The 20,277-nt window shown below is 43.0% G+C and overlaps 1 protein-coding gene across 1 annotated transcript; it reads right to left on the bottom strand.

Annotated features, from left to right (window-relative positions):
* Nucleotides 1-6,025: 6,025 nt before the first annotated feature.
* Nucleotides 6,026-7,364, bottom strand: LOC139833568 (uncharacterized). The gene is made up of 5 exons (XM_071823876.1): nucleotides 7,275-7,364; nucleotides 6,691-6,985; nucleotides 6,503-6,614; nucleotides 6,336-6,437; nucleotides 6,026-6,104 (listed from the first exon to the last, which is right to left on the bottom strand). The coding sequence occupies exons 1-5, from the start codon at nucleotides 7,362-7,364 to the stop codon at nucleotides 6,026-6,028; spliced, it is 678 nt and encodes a 225-aa protein (XP_071679977.1).
* Nucleotides 7,365-20,277: the final 12,913 nt, after the last annotated feature.

Raw genomic sequence — 20,277 nt, 5'->3', positions numbered from 1 at the left:
TATGCTCCCGTGGCTCGCCTTGAGTCCATCCGTATCCTTCTTGCTTATGCATCGCATCATAACTTCAAGTTACAACAAATGGATGTGAAAAGTGCATTTCTTAATGGTCCTATACATGAAGAGGTTTATGTTAAGCAACCCCCGGGGTTCGAGGATCTCAACTTCCCTAACCATGTCTACAAGCTCGATAAAGCTCTTTATGGTCTCAAACAAGCTCCTAGAGCTTGGTATGAGCACCTTAAGGAATTATTGGTAGACCGTGGGTTTGATGTTGGGCTAATCGATCCCACTCTTTTTACTAAGAGGGTCAATGGGGAGCTTTTCGTTTGCCAATTATATGTTGATGATATTATCTTTGGCTCTACTAACAAAGCTTTCAATGATGAATTCTCAAAGCTTATGACCGATAGGTTTGAGATGTCTATGATGGGAGAGATGAAGTTCTTCCTTGGTTTTGAGATCAAGCAATTGAGAGGAGGAACCTTCATCAACCAAGCAAAATATCTCCAAGACATGCTCAAGAGGTTCAAGATGACCGAGATGAAAGGTGTTGCCACTCCTATGGTTACCAAATGTCATCTTGCACTTGATCCCAATGGTAAAGAGGTGGATCAAAAGGTATATCGCTCCATGATTGGATCCTTGCTTTACCTTTGTGCATCTAGACCGGACATAGTGTTGAGTGTTGGTGTGTGTGCAAGGTATCAAGCTTCTCCTAAGGAGAGCCACATGATAGCTCTCAAGAGAATCTTTCGATATTTGGTTGATACCCCAAGATATGGTATTTGGTACCCCAAAGGCTCAAGTTTTATTCTCAATGGGTACACCGATGCGGATTGGGCGGGAGACAAGGATGATAGGAAATCAACCTCCGGGCTTGCCAATTTCTTGGTAGGTCCTTGGTGTGTTGGTCATCTAAGAAGCAAAATTGTATATCTCTCTCCACCGCCGAAGCCGAATATGTTGCCGCCGCAAGTGGATGCACTCAATTGTTATGGATGAGGCAAACTTTAAAGGAATACGGTGTCATTTGTGACAAAGTGCCTCTATTATGTGACAATGAAAGTGCTATCAAGATTGCCTATAATCCGGTGCAACATTCAAGAACGAAGCATATTGAGATCCGGAATCATTTCATTAGGGATCATGTTGCCCGTGGTGATATTGAACTCATCTATGTTCCTACCAAAGATCAACTTGCCGATATATTCACGAAGCCTCTTGATGAAGCAAGGTTCACTTATTTGAGGAATGAGCTAAATATCATCGATTCAAGGAGTATAGCTTGACCATCTTGCAAACACACCTTCGTCTCAAAACTTTATTTGGTTTAGATGTGGGCATGGAAATAGGGGGAGTGCGGTTTAAATAATTGAGCTATCCCTCCCCCCATAATGCCAACATTAAAGATTTCATTCTCGTTATATCATATGTTGATATGTGAGCTTAAATGATGAGTATTGGTTTGGACCCAAGATATATCTTCGCGGTGCCATACCATAACACTCATATATGGTGGCCTAGGCCACCACACTCTTCTTCGTGAAGAGTTGGAGTTGTTTGGATTTTCATTGGATTTTATAGACATCTCCATGTTCTTATGGGAAATCACTCTAGTTTGGCCTTATTTGCTCATATCTTGCAAACTTGAGTGACCATGTACCATCAACAGTTTGTATCTTCTAAAACCTAAGCCTACTCTCTCCTATAAGCCATTTCCATCTTGCTCATTTGTCATGTTTGGTAAAAACTTGGAGTTTGAGGTGTTTCGGTCGGATGATCTAGGTTGCTCCATCTTATTGGTAAATTTGCACCTTATATGTGACGTGATACATTATTGTATCACATATGGGTCATGCAAATAACCAACGAAAGATGGGCCGGATTCCCGGTGATTCTAGAATTTTCCAGAACCCCGGATAATCCGGCCCCAGGAGACACCGGAAAATCCGGCCTGGCCGGATTATCCGCCCTAAGCTAGGGCCGGATTATCCGGCCTGGGCAGATCTTGAAAGGGTTGAGGTCGAGGCCGCGGGGGGGCAAACGGTTCACACCACCCCCCACGCGCCTCTCTCTCCTCTTTCTCCTCTCAAGATCGCCGGACCTCCTCCTCCTCCTCCTCGCCGGAGACGCTCCGTCCGCCCCCTCTCGGAGTTCTTGGGTGGATCGGGTGCATCTCCTCCCTAGCTACCTTCTCCTCCAAGCGGTTTCCACAATGGATGTGGGTATGATTCACAATCTCTAACCCTAGATGTTGTGTTTTATATGTGCTATTTTCTTGGTGGAATTGGTGTCTAGTTGTTCCAAATCATGTGTAGTGTACTCCTCTTGCATGCTATGAGGCCGATCTAGTCTTAGACAAACTTTTGATTGGAAAACTGCAACTTTCGCAGGGCCGGATTATCCGGCCCCCGCGCTGGCCGGATTATCCGGCCCGGCCGGATTATCCGCCCCCTGGGGACCCCGGATTATCCGGCCTGGAGCTTCATCGCCGCTGCAGTTTTTGCTTCAATCTATCATGTCTAGATTTGTACCGACTTATAGCATGTTTCTCGAGTATATTACTGTATCTTACATGACTTATGAGCATTACCTTCTCTTTGCTACCCGCCTTTGCTTCTCACAGGTGGTGCTTCTCGGGGTGGTCGGAGACGCTCAAGGCATGATCGATCTAGTGACGAGTATGCACCCAATGCACCTCGCAAGTCCGTCACTTCAAGGCGGAAGAACAAGGAAGTGAGGGAGAACTACAAGGCCATGGACCCAGTCTCTTATTCCGCTATCCGCATGAAGAACTGGTATGAAGATGTTCCAAGGGATGAAGAGATAGAGGGCAGGAGATACTGGTGCATGGAGCAGGAGTTCATCTACAAGGATGTCTATGAGCCCATGAAGAATCTGAGACCCATGCAAGCTATCGATGTGGACATTCTGGCGGTCAAAAATCACTTTGAAGATGCAATCTGGGTAGCTGGAAGGCTGGGCTTGCATGATATCATGAAGATTCAATGTGACTATAGCCCAGATTTGGTGAAGCAATTCTTTGCCACTTTGGCATTCAAGAAAGATGAGGAACGCACTTTGGAATGGATGACTGGCTCCACTCACTGCAGTGCCACTCTGCGCCGATTTGCTGGTATTCTTGGAGTTCCTGTTAATGAGGGTCGTCGTCTTCATGGACCACAACAGACAGATAAGAATGCTCTTGTGGATCTCTATACCTCAGCGGGAAAAATTGGTTTTGCTAAGGGGCTGCTTCCCATATACAGTCAGTTGCTCCGGTTCTTTCGGGCAACCATTTGCCCAAGTGGTGGTAACAATGATGCTCTCCGGGGAGTCCTTGTGGACCTTATGCACCTCAGCTTTAAGTGTGCTCGTGATGGTAATGAGGAACGGGACTACTCTCTTGATATCATGGACTTTATCTTCCATGAGATCCATGATGCCATGGTCTCCCGGACCACCATACCCTATGCACCCTACATTCAGCTTCTCATCAACAACTCTGTGGCTGTGAGTGGTGAAGACTTGAGTGGGTATCCTTTTGTGAAGCACCATGTCAAGAAGGCCTACAAGCTTAAGCCAGTCTCTTCAGCTGTACCTGCACCTGACACTTTCATGGGTGATGCTCGTTCTAGTGGTTTTGCTCCTGCTCGTCATCCTGATGTCCCGGCTATGAGGAAGCAAGTGAGCCGGCTTAGTTGGTTTCAGCGTCACATCCTTTGCATGAACATTGAAATCCATAAGGAGAACTATGCAGCTAGCCGAGAGCGTTCTGAGATTAAGCATACTCAGGCGGTTATTCTACACAAGCTCAGTGGTGATCAAGGTCCCCCGCCTCAGCCTCCAGCTCACCAGGGTTACAGTGGATGGCACTCTGCACAGGTTCCATGGAGTGATCTTGATGATTGCCTTCAAAGGTCCAACACCTCTCGCCGCTCTCCGGATGCATCTGACACTGATGAGGAAGAAGAGGAAGCGGCATACCAGTCCGATGATGAAGAAGCCTCCGAGTGATTCCCATGGGACGTGTAGCATCGCGCTTGTCCCCTTTTTGGCGTCTCGATGCCAAAGGGGGAGAAGTGTTCTATTAGGATTCTTGGGGATTTGCATGGTTTGGGCACAAGCATATGCGTTTATCATTCTTATATTGCTTGTGTTCCCTCTTATTTGAACTATTTGGTTTGTTTGTGTGCCGTTCAAAACTATGTGCTATGTGGTGTGAGACATTGTTATGGTTTTCGGATTTCTATTTGTTGAGATCAAGGATATTACATTATGTGTGATGCTATATCTCCGCATTATATATCTACACATGGGTATGATTTCTTGCATCCTATCTCAACTTCATATGTGACAATGTCTATTGTTAGAGCTCATGTTGGATATCTCTTGTGTTGAGGCACCATACTCCTATGTGTTGTGTATTTGTATTCAAATGCAAATTACTTATATGCACACATGTAGGGGGAGTGCCTCTATGTTTTGCCATCATGCTTGTCTCTATAGTGATTCCCTTGCAAATCCGTATATTGTCATCAAACACCAAAAAGGGGGAGATTGAAAGAACATCTCTCACATTATGTTTTGTGTGTTTGATGTCAATATATGTGATACACTAATGTTTGTTTAAGTGGTACAGGGTTTACATAGATTCATATTTATGTGTGTTGGATTTGATCGGTCTGTCAAAAGTTAACAGCAAAAGATGGCCAGGCCGGATAATCCGGGCCGGATATTGTTGAAATATCCGGCCCCCTGATTTTGGCTAAGTCTTCGAGGAAAAGCAGCGCAGTATGGGGGCCGGACATTTGCCCGGATATTGTCCCGGTATTGTACCAGGGCCGGAATATCCGGGCCGGATATTTTGGAAATATCCGCCCCCCCCCCCATTTTTGGCTAAGGACTGGAAGAAAAGCTTCTCTGGCATAGGGCCGGACATTTGGCCGGATAATGTCACTGTTTTGTCCCGTAGGCCGGATTATCCGGGGGCGGCGGATTATCCGGCCCTTACTTAGGCCGGATTATCCGCCCCCCCGGAAGCTGCAACGGCTCATTTTTTGAGAGGGGGTATAAATACCCCCCTTCTTCTACCTTGGTTGCTTGCTCAATCATTACACAAGAAATCTGCCAAGCCACCTCCATTAGAGCCACCTCAAGAAACTCAAGATTTGCAAGATCTCCTTCCTCCCCCAACCAAAGCTCTTGATCTTTGGAGATTCGAAGGAGAAGACACCGATCTACATCCTCACCGAAGCGTTCTTCATTTCCCCCTCTCTTGTTTGAGGGATCTCATGCTAGTGTTCCTATTTGGTTCCCTAGTTGATTTTGTGTTGATGTATTGTTGTTGATTGTTGTGTTGTAACAGATTTGGGAGCCTCCAATTTGGTTGTGGATGTGTGCCCCAAGAACCTTGTAAAGGCCCGGTTTCCGCCTCGAGGAAATCCCTTAGTGGAAGTGGGCTAGGCCTTCGTGGCGTTGCTCACCGGAGATCTGAGTGAAGCCTTCGTGGCTGTTGGTTTGGCTTTCGTAGCAACCACACTCCTCCAAACGTAGACGTACCTTCTTGCAAAGGAAGGGAACTACGGGAATCATCTCCGTGTCATCGCGTGCTCCACTCTCGGTTACCTCTATCCTATTCTATCTCTATATTGCTTAGCTATATCTTGCTTAGTTGTTTGCCCTGTCATATAGGTAAATTCACTTAGTTGCATATCTAGAGAATTTACCTTTTGTGTCAAGCCTAAATTGAAAAAGAACTAAAAATTGGTTAGCACCTATTCACCCCCCCCCCTCTAGGTGCGGCATACGATCCTTTCAAGCATCTCCACTGATTGACTCCAAATAGGCGCCGACAGATGCGCCGGTACGAGTGTATGGGGAGGCTGGCACGACCTCCCGAACTATAGGGCCGACCGTCCCACACCGGCGTCCCCTAAATTTTTTTATGCACTAACTTAAATTTTATTCGAGCAATAATTATTCATAGAATATTTAACATAGTTTTATACAAATACAAATGGAATTATTCATACAATAATTTAAATTTTAAATCATGCATTGACGGCTCATCTTCTCGCCCACAGATGCACAGCCAGATCCGCCTGAAGTTGAGCATGAACATCTGCGTCTTAGATTTCTGCATGCATGTGAAGGAAAGCCGCGAACTCTTGGGATACATGCTCAACTTGAGCAAGATGCCCTTAATAATAAAATGGTTGATCATCATCTAGAGGTCTCGCTCTCAAAGATCATGTTGTATCATGTTGTGCATGATTACACAAGCGTTCATCACCTCCCACATCTGAGATTCCGACCAAGTGAGAGCAGGGTACCTGACAACGGCGAAACGCTGCTGGAACACACCAAAAGCCTGCTCAACACATCCTTGCGAGCTGCTTCCTGGCATGTCGCAAAATAAGCGTTCGTCTCCGAAGCTGGAGCAGAGATTATTTTCACAAATGTAGCATACGTTAGATAGATACCATCGGCTAGATAGTACCCCTTGTTGTAAGTGTGGCCGTTGAACCCAAAGTTCACGGCAGGAGCTTGACCCTCAGCTAGCCTGACAAACACCGGAGAACGCTGCAACACGTTGATATCATTATGGGTTCCTGCCATGCCAAAGAAAAGCATACCAAATCTAGAGATCATGGTCTGCCACCGCCTAAAGAATGACATTGCACTGACCTTTATGCCCCTTGTATATTCCTTTCCAAGCAGAAGGGCAATTTTTCCAATCCCAATGCATGCAGTCGATGCTTCCGAGCATCCCAGGAAACTCTCGAGCAGCATTTTGTGCCAGGATCCGAGCTGTATCATCCGTTGTTGGTGCTCTTAAATAATCTCCATCAAACGCCGCTATGACGGCTCGGCAAAACCTGTAGAAAGTCTTGGAGCATGTCGACTCCGCCATGTGCGGGTAGCCATCAGCTGCATTTGGGGGATCTCCATATGCAAGATAGCGCAATGCAGCAGTGCACTTCTGGATTGAGGAAAAACTCCACAAACCGGTGCAATCTTGCTTACAGATGAAGTAGTCGTCGTACTCCTTGACGCCGAAGACAATTTCATGAATAGATCTTTGGTCATCCAGAACCGGCGCCGAAAATCCTTCGGCGTGTGAGTTGTGCCATCAGAGAAGTAGTCAGAGTCAAGAAACAACGTGCCGACTTGACGATGCCGCTCCTTGTTCTTTGTCTTGCTAACCTTGAACCGCCGCATCGAGGCGCCGCCAAGGCCACAATGGGTTAGCGGAGGCAGAGGAGGCTTGCCAGCATCATCTGCTGCTGGTGCCGTCGGACCGCGACATTGTTCTCCTCCTCCATGAACAACTGCACCAACATCTCGCCATCGCTGTCCATCGTGGCAATCCGCCGAACACCTTGCAGGAGGAACGGGTGGACAATCCTGGCGGCAACCTCCTACTGCCGGCAAGGAGGCTAGGCGGCTGGTGCTGAGATCAGGCGCTAGCGGTTTCGACGGCCGGTGGTTTCTGGACAGGCAGGGTGGAAGGCGACCACGGGGGAGGCGACGATGATGCCGTCGATCGCAATCCAGAACGGTGGGAGGCGGACCGGATGTGGTAGGAGGTGGGGGAAACACTCGCGTTTGGCTAGCAGAAAGGCCCCGCGGGCGTTTTCCTACGTGGACAAGGGTGCCGGTGCCCCCAATTCATACCCCGTGCGAAGGGGCCGACATAGGGTAGCCGGCGATTCTATTGGATGCGCCGGTGTGAGCCTAATTTTACCGCCGACCCTCAAATAGCTATCGGGAGTGCTACTGGGCTCGTCTGTAGAGATGCTCTAAGCACGTGCTCTAGTACCAACGGATTGTACATGAGGATCCTTCCTGAGCTACTGGTCATTGCCGCTGGTGCTGAGCGAGGAGGAGGCTATCCTAATGGCCATTGCCTAGAGAGAGCTCGACGAGCTCGCCAAGTGGGAGGGACTTGCCATCCAGCTGTGTGATACGTCTCCGACGTATCGATAATTTCTTGTGTTCCATGCCACATTATTGATGATATCTACATGTTTTATGCACACTTTATGTCATATTCGTGCATTTTCTGGAACTAACCTATTAACAAGATGCCGAAGAGCCAGTTGCTGGTTTTTGCTGTTTTTGGTTTCAGAAATCCTAGTAACGAAATATTCTCGGAATTGGACGAAATCAACGCCCAGGGTCCTATTTTGCCATGAAGCTTCCATAAGACCGAAGAGGAGACGAAGTGGGGCCACGAGGTGGCCACACCATAGGGCGGCGCGGCCTGGCCCCTGGCCGCGCCGACCTGTAGTGTGGGGCCCTCGTGTGGCCCCCTGACCTGCCCTTCCGCCTACTTAAAGCCTCCGTCGCGAAACCCCCAGTACCGAGAGCCACGATACGGAAAACCTTCCAGAGACGCCGCCGCCGCCAATCCCATCTCGGGGGATTCAGGAGATCGCCTCCGGCACCCTGCCGGAGAGGGGAATCATCTCCCGCAGGACTCTACGCCGCCATGGTCGCCTCCGGAGTGATGAGTGAGTAGTCTACCCCTGGACTATGGGTCCATAGCAGTAGCTAGATGGTTGTCTTCTCCCCATTGTGCTTAATTGTCGGGTCTTGTGAGCTGCCGAACATGATCAAGATCATCTATCTGTAATTCTATATGTTGTGTTTGTTGGGATCCGATGAATAGAGAATACTTGTTATGTTGATTATCAAAGTTATGTCTATGTGTTGTTTATGATCTTGCATGCTCTCCGTTACTAGTAGATGCTCTGGCCAAGTAGATGCTTGTAACTCCAAGAGGGAGTATTTATGCTCGATAGTGGGTTCATGTCTCCGTGAATCTGGGAAGTGATGAAATCTCTAAGATTATGGATGTCTTTGTGCCACTAGGGTTAGAACATTGGTGCTATGTTCGAGGATGTAGTTACTGATTACATTACGCGCAATACTTAATGCAATTGTCTGTTGTTAGCAACTTAATACTGGAGGGGGTTCGGATGATAACCTGAAGGTGGATTTTTTAGGCATAGATGCATGCTGGATAGCGGTCTATGTACTTTGTCGTAATGCCCAATTAAATCTCACTATACTCATCATAATATGTATGTGCATGGTCATGCCCTCTTTATTTGTCAATTGCCCAACTGTAATTTGTTCACCCAACATGCTGTTTATCTTATGGGAGAGACACCTCTAGTGAACTGTGGACCCCGGTCCAATTCTCTATCTTGAAATACAATCTCTTGCAATACTGTTCTACTGTTTTCTGCAAACAATCATCATCCACACTATACATCTAATCCTTTGTTACAGCAAGCCGGTGAGATTGACAACCTCGCTGTTTCGTTGGGGCAAAGTACTTGGTTTGTGTTGTGCAGGTTCCACGTTGACGCCGGAATCCCTGGTGTTGCGCCGCACTACATCCCGCCGCCATCAATCTTCAACGTGCTTCTTGACTCCTACTGGTTCGATTAAACCTTGGTTTCTTACTGAGGGAAACTTGCCGCTGTGCGCATCACACCTTCCTCTTGGGGTTCCCAACGGACGTGTCAACTACACGCATCAAGCAAATTTCTGGCGCCGTTGCCGGGGAGATCAAGACACGCTGCAAGGGGAGTCTCCACATCCCAATCTCTTTACTTTGTTTTTGTCTTGCTTAGTTTTATTTACTACTTTGTTTGCTGCACTAAATCAAAATACAAAAAAATTAGTTGCTAGTTTTACTTTATTTGCTATCTTGTTTGCTATATCAAAAACACAAAAAAATTAGTTACTTGCATTTACTCTATCTAGTTTGCTTTATTTACTACTGCTAAAATGGGCACCCCTGAAAATACTAAGTTGTGTGATTTCATAACCACAAATAATAATGATTTCTTATGCACACCTATTGCTCCACCTGCTACTACAGCAGAATTCTTTGAAATTAAACCTGCTTTACTGAATCTTGTTATGCGAGAGCAATTTTCTGGTGTTAGTTCTGATGATGCTGCTGCCCATCTTAATAATTTTGTTGAACTATGTAAAATGCAAAAATATAAAGATGTAGATGGTGACATTATAAAATTAAAATTGTTCCCTTTCTCATTAAGAGGAAGAGCTAAAGATTGGTTGCTATCTCTGCCTAAGAATAGTATTGATTCCTGGACTAAATGCAAGGATGCTTTTATTGGTAGATATTATCCCCCTGCTAAAATTATATCTTTGAGAAGTAGCATAATGAATTTTAAACAATTAGATACTGAGCATGTTGCACAAGCATGGGAAAGAATGAAATCTTTGGTTAAAAATTGCCCAACCCATGGACTGACTACTTGGATGATCATCCAAACCTTCTATGCAGGACTAAATTTTTCTTCGCGGAATTTATTGGATTCAGCTGCTGGAGGTACCTTTATGTCCATCACTTTGGGGGCGGTGATACGTCTCCGACGTATCGATAATTTCTTATGTTCCATGCCACATTATTGATGTTATCTACATGTTTTATGCACACTTTATGTCATATTCGTGCATTTTCTGGAACTAACCTATTAACAAGATGCCGAAGTGCCAGTTCCTGTTTTCTGCTGTTTTTGGTTTCAGAAATCCTAGTAACGAAATATTCTCGGAATCGGACGAAATCAACGCCCAAGTTCCTATTTTCACCGGAAGCATCCAGAACACACGAGAACCGCCAGAGAAGGGGGACAGGGCCACCAAACCACACCCCGGCGCGGCCGAGGGGCCGCGCCCCTATAGTGTGGGCCCCCTGAAGCCCTCTGCGCCGCCTCTTCGCCTATATAATGCCCCTGGATCGAAAACCACGATGCGTTCGACGAAAACCACAGAAACCTTCCGAGCCGCCGCCATCGCGAGGCCAAGATCCTGGGACAGGAGTCTCTGTTTCGGCACGCTGCCGGAGCGGGGAAGTGCCCCCGGAAGGCTTCTCCATCGACACCGCTGCCATCTCCACCGCCATCTTCATCACCGCTGCTGCTCCCATGAGGAGGGAGTAGTTCTCCATCGAGGCTCGGGGCTGTACCGGTAGCTATGTGATTCATCTCTCTCCTATGTACTTCAATACAATAGTCTCATGAGCTGCCTTACATGATTGAGATTCATATGATGATGCTTGTAATCTAGATGTCATTATGCTAGTCAAGTGAGTTTTACTTATGTGATCTCCGGAGACTCCTTGTCCCACGTGTGTAAAGGTGACAGTGTGTGCACCGTGTGGGTCTCTTAGGCTATATTTCACAGAATACTTATTCACTGTTGAATGGCATAGTGAGGTGCTTATTTATATCTCTTTATGATTGCAATGTATTTGTATCACAATTTATCTATGTGCTACTCTAGCAAAGTTATTAAAGTAGTTCTATTCCTCCTGCACGATGTAATGGTGACAGTGTGTGCATCCGTGTTAGTACTTGGTTTATGCTATGATCATGATCTCTTGTAGATTATGAAGTTAATTATTGCTATGATAGTATTGATGTGATCTATTCCTCCTACATATGCATGAAGGTGACAGTGTGCATGCTATGTTAGTACTTGGTTTAGTCTTTTGATCTATCTTACACTATAAGGTTACTAAAATATGAACATTAATTGTGGAGCTTGTTAACTCCGGCATTGAGGGTTCGTGTAATCCTACGCAATGTGTTCATCATCCAACAAAAGTGTAGAGTATGCATTTATCTGTTCTGTTATGTGATCAATGTTGAGAGTGTCCACTAGTGAAAGTGTAATCCCTAGGCCTTGTTCCTAAATACTGCTATCGCTGCTTGTTTACTGTTTTACTGCGTTACTACTGCTGCAATACTACCACCATCAACTACACGCCAACAAGCTATTTTCTGGCACCGTTGCTACTGCTCATACTTATTCATACCACCTATATTTCACTATCTCTTCGCCGAACTAGTGCACCTATTAGGTGTGTTGGGGACACAAGAGACTTCTTGCTTTGTGGTTGCAGGGTTGCATGAGAGGGATATCTTTGACCTCTTCCTCCCTGAGTTCGATAAACCTTGGGTGATCCACTTAAGGGAAAACTTGCTTTGTTCTACAAACCTCTGCTCTTGGAGGCCCAACACCGTCTACAGGAAAAGGAGGGGGAAGTAGACATCAAGCTATTTTCTCGCGCGATTCTTGGGAGGAAAGGTAAAAGGTACTCACACTCCGGACCTCGACTACTAAGCTATTTCCCGGCGCTGTAAGTACTCGAAGCTATTTCCTTTAGATCCTGCAATTGCAACTTTTTGTTTCTTGTTTACACTAGTTTGGCATAATGGACAAGAATGAGCTTCTTATTCTATTTCCTGATTTAAAACATGGATTGTTTGATGCGAAAATTAAAAAACCTATTGAATCTTATTTGCATGCTGGTAGTAATATTAGTATGAACGCTTTGAACACCATTGTTGATAATAATATAGAAAGTTCTAAGCTTGGGGAAGCTGGTTTTGATGAGCATGATCTTTTTAGTCCACCAAGCATTGAGGAGAAAATTTTCTTTGATGATACTTTGCCTCCTATTTATGATGATTATAATGATATTGGTCTTTTAACGCCGCCTACTATGGAGAGTAATTTTTATGATGATAATACTATGCCTCCTACACTTGATGAGAATAATAATGATAGCTACTTTGTTGAATTTGCTCCCACTACAACTAATAAAATTGATTATGCTTATGTGGAGAGTAATAATTTTATGCATGAGACTCATGATAAGAATGCTTTATGTGATAGTTATATTGTTGAGTTTGCTCATGTTGCTACTGAAAGTTATTATGAGAGAGGAAAATATGGTTGTAGAAATTTTCATGTTACTAAAATGCCTCTCTATGTGCTGAATTTTTTGAAACTACACTTGTTTTATCTTCCTATGCTTGTTACTTTGCTCTTCATGAACTTGTTTATTTACAAGAGTCCTATGCATAGGAAGCATGTTAGACTTAAATGTGTTTTGAATTTACCTCTGGATGCTCTCTTTCGCTTCAATTACTATTTCTTATGAGTGCATCATTAAAACTGCTGAGCCCATCTTAATGGCTAAAAAGAAAGAACTTCTTGGGAGATAACCCATGTGTTATTTTGCTACAGTACTTTGTTTTATATTTGTGTCTTGGAAGTTGTTTACTACTGTAGCAACCTCTTCTTATCTTAGTTTTGTGTTTTGTTGTGCCAAGTGAAGCCTCTAATCGAAGGTTGATACTAGATTTGGATTTCTGCGCAGAAACAGATTTCTATCTGTCACGAATCTGGGCTGTTTTCTCTGTAGAAAAATCAGAAAAATATGCCAATTTACGTGCGTGTTCCTCAGATATGTACGCAAGTTTCATTAGTTTGGAGTTTTCTGATTTGAGCAACGGAAGTATTTATTAAAAATTCGTCTTTACGGACTGTTCTGTTTTGACAGATTCTGCCTTTTATTTCGCATTGCTTCTTTCGCTGTGTTGGGTGGATTTGTTTGTTCCATTACCTTCCAGTAGCTTTGAGCAATGTCCAGAAGTGTTAAGAATGATTGTGTCACCTCTGAACATGTGAGTTTTTGATTATGTACTAACCCCTCTAATGAAGTTTATGAGAAGTTTGGTGTGAAGGAAGTTTTCAAGGGTCAAGAGAGGAGGATGATATACTATGATCAAGAAGAGTGAAAGCTCTAAGCTTGGGGATGCCCCGGTGGTTCACCCCTGCATATATCAAGAAGACTCAAGCGTCTAAGCTTGGGGATGCCCAAGGCATCCCCTTCTTCATCGACAACTTATCAGGTTCCTCCCCTGAAACTATATTTTTATTCCGTCACATCTTATGTGCTTTGCTTGGAGTGTCTGTATGTTTCTTATTTTTGTTTGTGTTTGAATAAATTGGATTACATCATGCTTGTGTGGGAGAGAGACACGCTCCGCTGGTTCATATGAACACATGTGTTCTTAGCTTTTAATTTTCATGGCGAAGTTTCTTCTTCGTTAAATTGTTATATGGTTGGAATTGGAAAATGATACATGTAGTAAATTGCTATAATGTCTTGGGTAATGTGATACTTGGCAATTGTTGTGCTCATGTTTAAGCTCTTGCATCATATGCTTTGCACTCATTAATGAAGAAATACATAGAGCATGCTAAAATTTGGTTTGCATATTTGGTCTCTCTAAGGTCTAGATAATTTCTAGTATTGAGTTTGAACAACAAGGAAGACGGTGTAGAGTCTTATAATGTTTTCAATATGTCTTTTATGTGAGTTTTGCTGCACCGGTTCATCCTTGTGTTTGTTTCAAATAGCCTTGCTAGCCTAAACCTTGTATCGAGAGGGAATACTTCTCATGCATCCAAATACTTGAGCCAACCACTATGCCATTTGTGTCCACCATACCTACCTACTACATGGTATTTTCCGCCATTCCAAAGTAAATTGCTTGAGTGCTACCTTTAAAATTCCATCATTCACCTTTGCAATATATAGCTCATGGGACAAATAGCTTAAAAACTATTGTGGTATTGAATATGTAATTATGCACTTTATCTCTTATTAAGTTGCTTGTTGTGCGATAACCATGTTCACTGGGGACGCCATCAACTACTCTTTGTTGAATTTCATGTGAGTTGATATGCATGTCCGTCTTGTCTGAAGTAAGAGAGATCTACCACCTTATGGTTAAGCATGCATATTGTTAGAGAAGAACATTGGGCCGCTAACTAAAGCCATGATCCATGGTGGAAGTTTCAGTTTTGGACATATATCCTCAATCTCATATGAGAAAATTATTAATTGTTGTCACATGCTTATGCATAAAAGAGGAGTCCATTATCTGTTGTCTATGTTATCCCGGTATGGATGTCTAAGTTGAAGAATAATCAATAGCGAGAAATCCAATGCGAGCTTTCTCCTTAGACCTTTGTACAGGCGGCATAGAGGTACCCCTTTGTGACACTTGGTAAAAACATGTGCATTGTGATGATCCGGTAGTCCAAGCTAATTAGGACAAGGTGCGGGCACTATTAGTATACTATGCATGAGGCTTGCAACTTATAAGATATAATTTACATGATACATATGCTTTATTACTACCGTTGACAAAATTGTTTCATGTTTTCAAAATCAAAGCTCTAGCACAAATATAGCAATCGATGCTTTTCCTCTATGGAGGACCATTCTTTTACTTTCAATGTTGAGTCAGTTCACCTATTTCTCTCCACCTCAAGAAGCAAACACTTGTGTGAACTGTGCATTGATTCCTACATATTTGCTTATTGCACTTATTATATTACTCTATGTTGACAATATCCATGAGATATACATGTTACAAGTTGAAAGCAACCGCTGAAACTTAATCTTCCTTTGTGTTGCTTCAATACCTCTACTTTGAATTATTGTTTATGAGTTAACTCTTATGCAAGACTTATTGATGCTTGTCTTGAAGTGCTATTCATGAAAAGTCTTTGCTATATGATTCACTTGTTTACTCATGTCATTACCATTGTTTTGATCATTGCATTCATTACATGTGTTTACAATAGTATGATCAAGTTTATGATGGCATGTCACTCCAGAAATTATCTGTGTTATCGTTTTACCTGCTCGGGACGAGCAGAACTAAGCTTGGGGATGCTGATACGTCTCCGACGTATCGATAATTTCTTATGTTCCATGCCACATTATTGATGTTATCTACATGTTTTATGCACACTTTATGTCATATTCGTGCATTTTCTGGAACTAACCTATTAACAAGATACCGAAGTGCCGATTCTTTGTTTCTGCTGTTTTTGGTTTCAGAAATCCTAGTAACGAAATATTCTCGGAATCGGACGAAATCAACGCCCAAGTTCCTATTTTCACCGGAAGCATCCAGAACACACGAGAACCGCCAGAGAAGGGGGACAGGGCCACCAAACCACACCCCGGCGCGGCCAGGGGGGGGGGCCGCGCCCCCCTATAGTGTGGGCCCCCCAGAAGCCCTCCTGCGCCACCTCTTCGCCTATATAATGCCCCTGGATCGAAAACCCTGATGCGTTCGACGAAAACCACAGAAACCTTCCAGAGCCGCCACCATCGCGAGGCCAAGATCTGGGGGACAGGAGTCTCTGTTCCGGCACGCTGCCGGAGCGGGGAAGTGCCCCCGGAAGGCTTCTCCATCGACACCGCTGCCATCTCCACCGCCATCTTCATCACCGCTGCTGCTCCCATGAGGAGGGAGTAGTTCTCCATCGAGGCTCGGGGCTGTACCGGTAGCTATGTGGTTCATCTCTCTCCTATGTACTTCAATACAATAGTCTCATGAGCTGCCTTACATGATTGAGATTCATATGATGATGCTTGTAATCTAGATGTCATTATGCTAGTCAAGTGAGTTTTACTTATGTGATCTCCGGAGACTCCTTGTCCCACGTGTGTAAAGGTGACAGTGTGTGCACCGTGTGGGTCTCTTAGGCTATATTTCACAGAATACTTATTCACTGTTGAATGGCATAGTGAGGTGCTTATTTATATCTCTTTATGATTGCAATGTATTTGTATCACAATTTATCTATGTGCTACTCTAGCAAAGTTATTAAAGTAGTTCTATTCCTCCTGCACGATGTAATGGTGACAGTGTGTGCATCCGTGTTAGTACTTGGTTTATGCTATGATCATGCTCTCTTGTAGATTATGAAGTTAATTATTGCTATGATAGTATTGATGTGATCTATTCCTCCTACATATGCATGAAGGTGACAGTGTGCATGCTATGTTAGTACTTGGTTTAGTCTTTTGATCTATCTTACACTATAAGGTTACTAAAATATGAACATTAATTGTGGAGCTTGTTAACTCCGGCATTGAGGGTTCGTGTAATCCTACGCAATGTGTTCATCATCCAACAAAAGTGTAGAGTATGCATTTATCTGTTCTGTTATGTGATCAATGTTGAGAGTGTCCACTAGTGAAAGTGTAATCCCTAGGCCTTGTTCCTAAATATCGCTATCATTTGCTTGTTTACCTTTTACTGCGTTACTACTGCTGCAATACTACCACCATCAACTACACGCCAACAAGCTATTTTCTGGCACCGTTGCTACTGCTCATACTTATTCATACCACCTGTATTTCACTATCTCTTCGCCGAACTAGTGCACCTATTAGGTGTGTTGGGGACACAAGAGACTTCTTGCTTTGTGGTTGCAGGGTTGCATGAGAGGGATATCTTTGACCTCTTCCTCCCTGAGTTCGATAAACCTTGGGTGATCCACTTAAGGGAAAACTTGCTGCTGTTCTACAAACCTCTGCTCTTGGAGGCCCAACACTGTCTACAGGAAAAGGAGGGGGAAGTAGACATCAGGCGGCTACAAAGCTTCTTGATAATATGATGATCAATTACTCTGAATGGCACACGGAAAGAGCTCCACAAGGTAAGAAGGTAAATTCTGTCGAAGAAACCTCTTCCTTGAGTGATAAGATTGATGCTATTATGTCTATTCTTGTGAATGATAGGACAAATGTTGATCCTAATAATGTTCCGTTAGCTTCATTGGTTGCCCAAGAAGAACATGTTGATGTAAACTTCATTAAAAATAATAATTTCAACAACAATGCTTATCGGAACAATTCTAGTAATAACTATAGGCCATATCCTTATAATAATGGTAACGGTTATGCTAATTCTTATGGGAATTCTTACAGTAATAATAGGAAACACCCCCTGGACTTGAAGCTATGCTTAAAGAATTTATTAGTACACAAACTGCCTTTAACAAATCTGTTGAGGAAAAACTCAATAAAATTGATATTCTCGCTTCTAAGGTTGATAGTCTTGCTGCTGATGTTGATCTTTTGAAATCGAAAGTTATGCCTAATAGGGATATTGAAAATAAAATTGTTACTACAGCAAATGCCATCCAAGTTAGAATTAATGAGAATATAAGATTAATGGCTGAATTGCGTGCTAGGTGGGATAGAGAAGAAAATGAAAAACTAGCTAAAAAGAATAATGTAGCTAAAGTTTGGACTATTACCACCACAAGTAATGTTGATTCTTCACATGTTGCTGCACCTCCTACTATTAATGGTAAAATAATTGGTGTTGGCAATGTTTCTACTCCTAGTGCAAAGCGTACAAAACTGCCCGAAACTGCTAAAACTGCTGAAATTGCTTGTGATAAAACTGCTGAAATTTTTTCCAACATTGGGGATGATGATCCCATTGCTTTAGATTATAATGGTTTGAATTTTGATGATTGCCACATCTCTGAAGTTATAAAGTTCTTGCAAAAACTTGCTAAAAGTCCTAACGCTAGTGCTATAAATTTGGCTTTCACGCAACATATTACAAATGCTCTCATAAAAGCTAGAGAAGAGAAATTAGAGCGCGAAGCCTCTATTCCTAGAAAGCTAGAGGATGGTTGGGAGCCCATCATTAAGATGAAGATCAAAGATTTTGATTGTAATGCTTTATGTGATCTTGGTGCAAGTATTTCCGTTATGCCTAAGAAAATCTATAATATGCTTGACTTGCCACCGCTGAAAAATTGTTATTTGGATGTTAATCTTGCTGATCATTCTACAAAGAAACCTTTGGGGAAAGTTGATAATGTTCGCATTACCGTTAACAATAACCTTGTCCCCGTTGATTTTGTTGTCTTGGATATTGAATGCAATGCATCTTGTCCCATTATATTGGGAAGACCTTTTCTTCGAACCGTTGGTGCTATCATTGATATGAAGGAAGGTAATATTAAATATCAATTTCCTCTCAAGAAAGGTATGGAACACTTCCCTAGAAAGAGAATGAAGTTACCTTTTGATTCTATTATTAGAACAAATTATGATGTTGACACTTCGTCTCTTGATAATACTTGATACACACTTTCTGCGCCTAGCTGAAAGGCGTTAAAGAAAAGCGCTTATGGGAGACAACCCATGGTTTTTACTACAGTACTTTGTTTTTATTTTGTGTCTTGGAAGTTGTTTACTACTGTAGCAACCTCTCCTTATCTTAGTTTAGTGTTTTGTTGTGCCAAGTAAAGTCGTTGATAGTAAAGTTCATACTAGATTTGGATTACTGCGCAGAAACAGATTTCTTTGCTGTCACGAATCTGGGCTGTTTTCTCTGTAGGTAACTCAAAAAATTATGCCAATTTATGTGAGTGATCCTCAGATATGTACGCAACTTTCATTAAATTTGAGCATTTTCATTTGAGCAAGTCTGGTGCCTGGATAAAATTCGTCAATACGAACTGTTCTGTTTTGACAGATTCTGCCTTTTATTTCGCATTGCCTCTTTTGCTATGTTGGATGAATTTCTTTGATCCATTAATGTCCAGTAGCTTTATGCAATGTCCAGAAGTGTTAAGAATGATTGTGTCACCTCTGAACATGTTAATTTTTATTGTCCACTAACCCTCTAATGAGTTGTTTCGAGTTTGGTGTGGAGGAAGTTTTCAAGGATCAAGAGAGGAGTATGATGCAATATGATCAAGGAGAGTGAAAGCTCTAAGCTTGGGGATGCCCCGGTGGTTCACCCCTGCATATATCAAGAAGACTCAAGCGTCTAAGCTTGGGGATGCCCAAGGCATCCCCTTCTTCATCAACAACATTATCAGGTTCCTCCCCTGAAACTATATTTTTATTCCATCACATCTTATGTGCTTTTCTTGGAGCGTCGGTTTGTGTTTTGTTTTTGTTTTGTTTGAATAAAATGGATCCTAGCATTCACTGTATGGGAGAGAGACACGCTCCGCTGTAGCATATGGACAAGTATGTCCTTAGGCTTTACTCATAATATTCATGGCGAAGTTTTTTCTTCGTTAAATTGTTATATGGTTGGAATTGGAAAATGATACATGTAGTAAATTGCTAAAATGTCTTGGATAATGTGATACTTGGCAATTGTTGTGCTCATGTTTAAGCTCTTGCATCATAAACTTTGCACCCATTAATGAAGAAATACATAGAGCATGCTAAAATTTGGTTTGCATATTTGGTCTCTCTAAGGTCTAGATAATATCTAGTATTGAGTTTTGAACAACAAGGAAGACGGTGTAGAGTCTTATAATGTTTACAATATGTCTTTTATGTGAGTTTTGCTGCACCGTTCATCCTTGTGTTTGTTTCAAATAACCTTGCTAGCCTAAACCTTGTATCGAGAGGGAATACTTCTCATGCATCCAAAATCCTTGAGCCAACCACTATGCCATTTGTGTCCACCATATCTACCTACTACATGGTATTTCTCCGCCATTCCAAAGTAAATTGCTTGAGTGCTACCTTTAAAATTCCATCATTCACCTTTACAATATATAGCTCATGGGACAAATAGC

The sequence above is a fragment of the Lolium perenne genome, chromosome 7 (assembly GCF_019359855.2).
Source record: "Lolium perenne isolate Kyuss_39 chromosome 7, Kyuss_2.0, whole genome shotgun sequence".
NCBI classification, from domain to species: Eukaryota; Viridiplantae; Streptophyta; class Magnoliopsida; order Poales; family Poaceae; genus Lolium; species Lolium perenne.
The sequence above is the reverse complement of the archived record's forward strand: the minus strand, read 5'-3'. Positions and strand labels throughout refer to the sequence as shown.

Bases quoted from the DNA above. Each gene is read 5' to 3' on its own strand.
- LOC139833568 (XM_071823876.1), bottom strand. From the start codon at position 7,364: ATGGACAGCGATGGCGAGATGTTGGTGCAGTTGTTCATGGAGGAGGAG. The intron at 6,986-7,274 runs GCAAGCCTCCTC...TCCTCAATCCAG, and splicing joins ACCAGCAGCAGATGATGCTG to AAGTGCACTGCTGCATTGCG. The intron at 6,615-6,690 runs GTCAGTGCAATG...TTGGCATGGCAG, and splicing joins AATATACAAGGGGCATAAAG to GAACCCATAATGATATCAAC.